The 5677-nt window shown below is 44.1% G+C and overlaps 1 protein-coding gene across 1 annotated transcript in view; it reads left to right on the top strand.

The window, feature by feature from the left end:
- LOC106809675 (F-box only protein 43-like) overlaps positions 1–5223 on the top strand; it is an 11154-nt gene extending 5931 nt beyond the window's left edge. The window contains exons 2-4 of the mRNA XM_014812839.1: positions 2457–2571; positions 3202–3369; positions 3835–5223. Of these exons, the coding sequence (XP_014668325.1) occupies positions 2457–2571; positions 3202–3369; positions 3835–4074 (523 nt within the window). The 3' untranslated portion in view covers positions 4075–5223. The remainder of the gene's footprint in view (positions 1–2456; positions 2572–3201; positions 3370–3834) is intronic.
- The last annotated feature ends 454 nt before the right edge of the window (positions 5224–5677 follow it).

Below are 5677 nucleotides of genomic sequence, written 5' to 3' on the forward strand. Positions count from 1 at the left end.
GTGCTAAATCACAATGCTCAGACAGAATGCACCAGAGCCCACCATTTGCCTTGTAGATTTCAAATTTCACGGGGAGGGCATGCCCCCAGACCCCCCCCCCCCCTTACGGGTGGCTTCGCCTCCCCGGGGCTCGCCCTATCACCAAAGCCGCGGCACTATTTTATTGCTTCCGACGCCTTTGGTGTCTCTCACTGTAGTGTAATAAACACACATATGTACATATGTACATGTGTGTGTATATGTACACTGTACTGTGTGTTCGAGTATGAATCGAGCAGTTGTAAATGTAAAAGGTGCAATAAACTGTAGATTCGAAAATTGTGCAGTGAAATAAATTCTAAATAACCTTAAATAACATTAGACGTTACATTATTAAACATCAAATTACATTAGACAGTATATTGTATTCAGAACATCCTGCACAGCTAAGACGACACTACATATACGCGCCCCGTGTTTCAATATGCACGCACGTATACGTGCACACGACACACGCACGCGCGCACGTGTACACGCACGCACGCACGCATGTACGCACGTGTACGTACGCACGCACGAACGCACGTGTACGTACACACGCACGCACGCACGCACGCACGCACGTGTACGTACACACGCACGCACGCACGCACATGCATGCACGACTAGGCGAGTGTGTGCACTCGACTCGCGCGATAGAATCGATGTAATCGCCTAGTGTTGTCCGGCCCTTTTCCTGTACCCTTTCCCCGTTCCCTACCGCTCATTTTCCTGTGTAAACAGTTTTTATGCCATATACCTATATACCTCTGCGCTTGTCTGATTCGTGAACGTCGTTCCAGTCTATATATGGGCGCTGTGGCTTCGTTCCCGTCACGAGTCGGGTGCCTAGGATCGTGACCCGCATCCAATCTTAGAATCTCGCCGCTAGCCTAGCTGGCCTGGTTGGTAGCGTCCGCGTGCGGAACCGTGGGCTGCTTCCACGGGCTTTTTAACCCCCGAGCCGCAGGTCGGGGATCGCGTCTCGGTGTGGTTGCCCCAAATATTTTTGTTTTTTTATCAGCTTATAATTATAATTGTATATGCATTAATTAATATAAATTTAATGGTAGCAATTTACAACTCGGTGAAGGTGGTGGGAAATGGATCCTACGCGCACGTCGTCCGTGATATTTAAACGTTGTGTATATAAATGTCCACGCGCAGCGATTTACGGTGATCAATGATTTAAGTTAATCTGATTCCACGCATCTGCCTCTAACAACACGCATACTTGTGATGTGTCGGGTGCCAGGGATGCTGACAAATTACTCGACAATTACTACAACACGATGTATATACATGTGCCTTGACGTTGTGATTCCACCAGCTGTGTCGACACACGCAATAACAACGACGTGATAATGAAAGCATAGCGTATATATGTGTCGTGTGCACGTATACGTGCGTCACGCACGTGTACGTACGCACGCACGCGCGCACGTGTACGTGCACACGCACATATGCCGTGCGTGCGTGCGTGTGTGTGTGTGCAGGTACACGTTCGTGCGTGCATGAGTGTGTACGTGCGTGTGCACGTACATGGGCGTGCGTGCGTGCGTACGCGTGCGTGCGTGTGCACGTTCACCTGCGTGCATGCGTGCGTGCGTACGTGCCTGCGTGCGTGTGCACGTTCACCTGCGTGCGTGCGTACGTGCCTGCGTGTCTACGTGCACATGCATGCACGCACGCACGCACACATGCACACACGTGTACCTACCTGCACACGCCGCACGTGTACGTGCACACGCACGCACGCACGTGCATGCGTGCGTGTGCACGTACACGTGCGTGCATGAGTGTGTGCGTGCGTGTGCAAGTACACGTGCGTGCTTGCGTGCGAATTGTACTTGTGACACGGCCAAGGCGTGCTATGCGTGCCTGCGTGCGTGTACACGTGCGTGCGTGCGCGCGTGTGCTGGTACACGTTCGTGCGTGCGTGCATGCGTGCGTCCGTGTGTGTGCACGTACACGTGCGTGCGTGCGTGTAAACTTACACGTGCGTGCATGCGTGCGTGCGTCCGTGTGTGTGCACGTACATGTGCGTGCGTGCGTGCGTGTGCAGGTACACGTTCGTGAGTGCGTGCGTGCGTGTGCAGGTACACGTGTGTGCATGTGTGCGTGCGTGCATGCGTGTGTGTGCAGGTACACGTGCGTGCATGCATGTGCACGTAGACGTGCGTGCGTGCGTGTGCACGTACACGTGCGTGCATGCGTGCGTGTGCACGTACACGTGCGTGCATGAGTGTGTGCGTGCGTGTGCAAGTACACGTGCGTGCTTGCGTGCGAATTGTACTTGTGACACGCATAATTGACTTCAATTGGTGCAACCCCCTCCCGGACTATCCCCCATCCGTCCATAATTCCAAGGGAGAACGTCAGACTATTGCATGGGTGGCCTTTAAAAACACTGAATACTATTATGTGTTATTTTTCAGAGCCTCGTGTGTAAATAAGACGTGGTGTAGGATAATCAAAGAGAACAAGCATGCAAACGATACTCGTATGGCGTTTTTAAAAAAAAGAAGAAAGAAGGTTACATCTGCTGAAAAGGTATACCTTTGTACTCATTACTCAATGTTGTTAGTGTTATGTGAAGTCTGCATTTAAAGCAGTCAGATTCTTTCACGGGAGTAGGTTTACCAGTGCTCCACAGTCAACATGAAATCTGATCAGTTTATATCAGGGAACATGTTGCAGTAAATAGGTTGACCTTTTGCCATCACAGAGCTCGCATGCTGGCGAGTCACTCATGATACTTTTGGCTGTGAATTATCTGTCATCCTCTTATACACAGTAGACATTCTTTGCACAGCACACCTTTGAGGTGCTGATGTGATTTTGTTTCATGAAACGTCTTCCCCTGCTGATCTTAGAAACTTTAGGTGGCTGGGATGTCGGCTGGCAAATTTTTTGAAACCTACTTATTTTGTGACCTTTCCAAATGAACTTTCATGCCCGTGTGCTTCGTCTCTCTTGTATTTACTAAAGGAATTTTCGCTATAGCGCCCTTCAAAACCCAACCGAACCTCCTGAATATCGCAGATCCACCTATTGCTAGACTAAATTGCATACTGTGTATATACATGTACTCTATATTAAAGCAAGCTGATGTGTATCAAGAAATTCTGTTAATAAAACAAAAACAGGAATAACGAGTGACGTAATTACTATCTATTGCAGGAAAATTCGCCCACTAAGCATGATGATACAGCTGCGCGTGCCCTTACTGCCAGCAACGGTGCTTTCCAAGAAGTGCAGCAAGTTGGTTTACTCAGTCCAACAAAACGTAAGCAGGCCGCTCTGCCAATCATTCCGGCAGCAGTGAGCAGACACCTGAGTTTTAAAAAGGTATGTTCTCCATGACAATGATGATTGTTCATTATTGATTCACACAAGATGATACGCGTTCTTCATGCGTACACACCAAAATGTCAACATTATAGCACTTCGTTGCCATGCATTGTTTTTGAACATTCCATCGCAGCAATGATTGGCTAGATAGCGGATAGGTCAACCAGTATGCAAATAGCATGGTATGCTCTATCAGTCATTGCATTCAAACACTAAATCGTTTTCATTAAAAACCCTTGAAAATTTGTTGCATGTACTACACGTGCTATGTTGTATTTCTAAAGTAAAGACTGAAGAACCAACGTTTACTAGTATATAATACGAACAACGAATTTATTCCTCGTCAGTCCAGGCTGCCACGTTGGAGTTTGCCACTGGCTTCAGGGAAGTAGTTGGCGCCACCTATTGGGCACGTTACAATAATCTCACAACATGTTTAGTGTATTCCTAAATAAATTTCAGGAAGGAGAAGCATTGACCAATGAGCAAGAACTGAAGCCCTGCCCGAGGTGTAATTCTCCTTCTGCAGTAGTTAAAGTAATGGAAAAAGGATCGTGTACAAATATTACTTGCATGTTCGTTTTCTGTACTAAATGTAGGTTAGAATTCCACAGTTCAAAAGCATGTGCAGTCGGTCGGTATAAAAATCCATCAAGTTCTGTATGTAGTCGAAAAAGCAAAAAGAACCTAAAGCGTTTGTGACAATTTACGACTATCTGACTACGCAGTATCTGCAACATGAATGTGCCAACAAATAATAAATATTTTATTAGTTTTCTGTGTAGTTGAGATGTTAGCATAATATACTCTTGTGAATCAATTTCACAGCTCTGTCGGCATGAGCTCTGTTTTATCATGGTTTTATAAATTGTCAATTAGATACATTGTAATACACTTTCTTACGTAGTAATTTATATAGATGGGCTGACCATAGTGAACACATATATGTTAGTGTGGCAGATATTTATGGAACAATGAAGCTATGATTTAGCAATGGGTAAGTAGGATAGCGTAAGTTAATTTCAAATCACGTAGGCTCATAATTTTGATGGTGATGATGGCCCGTAAGCCAACGATTTCAACGGCCGTTGTACATTTTTATAGACAGAAATATAATGTCAACTCATGAGTCATGACATGTCCCTTTGTTTTTGAAAGATTAACATATTATATTGTACAGTTTTGGTGGGAGGGTGGGAATTATCGCATTCTCACTTATCACAGTTTACAATTATCAACATTACCACACATGACGAATAAAACTGTTTTTTAGATTTTGAGAAATTAAGTTCAATATAATGGTGTTTGTTTTGCATGGTTGTGACAATGATGATAATTGTGGGCAGTGTCTCAGGGCATCTCAGACAAGTCAAGTTAACCCATAGCACAGTGTGGTTTTTTAATTAATTTTTCATAAAACTTATGTTGATTAAAATTGTTGTCGAAGCAGAGTAAATTATAATTAATTAATCTCAATTTTTCCAATTCAAACTTATAGCGCACTTTAGAGACATTGATGTTGTATTTTCACCAATAACTAAACATTTTAGTTTTACTAAATTACTAACTGCACTGTAGATATATATCAGGAGTAGATAATAGAGACTATTATCTACTCCTGATATATATATATGCAGCCACAATTGAAACGCATTTCTTATCATGCAGTTGCAGTAACTAATTATTGTTTTGAGCGTATTGGCGTTGTTAAGGGTGTGTGGCACTGCCGACGGATTTTATGTTTTGTATTATATATTTCTGTATGACATGAAATTATATGTGTACATTGAAGGATATCAGTTGCATGTGTAAATGGGATAATTAAAATAAAGTTTGTTTACGCCGTAAATCTATAATCTTATTAATTGCATCATGTAAACAGCCAGTACTATTTATGGTAGCTTGGGTACGCGCGGTTTTGGGTTCTTTTTCGGACTAAACTACAAAAGTACAAAGAAAGTAATACTATTGTAATGATGCAAACACTAAAATAGGATCGGTAAGTCGAAGCATTGGCTATAGAATCTAATGTTGCGTGTTAATATACGCAATTCACGCACATTTGCAGTAATGGGGGAGGGATACTAACGTTATTTTGATCTTTGTATGAATTTCACACGCGTTAAACACTCCAGCTGTCGCTCACCACATGCTCCCACACTCTTCCCTTCTCCCTCCCACTCTCCCCTTTTATTCTCCCCTTTTCCCCTCTCCTTTTCCTCCCTGTCTCTTTTTTCTCTCTTTCTCTCTTTCTTTGTCTCTCTCCTCTCTCTCTCTCTCTCTCTCTCTCTCTCTCTCTCTCTCT

The sequence above is a fragment of the Priapulus caudatus genome, unplaced genomic scaffold, assembly GCF_000485595.1.
Source record: "Priapulus caudatus unplaced genomic scaffold, Priapulus_caudatus-5.0.1 Scaffold375, whole genome shotgun sequence".
NCBI classification, from domain to species: Eukaryota; Metazoa; Priapulida; class Priapulimorpha; order Priapulimorphida; family Priapulidae; genus Priapulus; species Priapulus caudatus.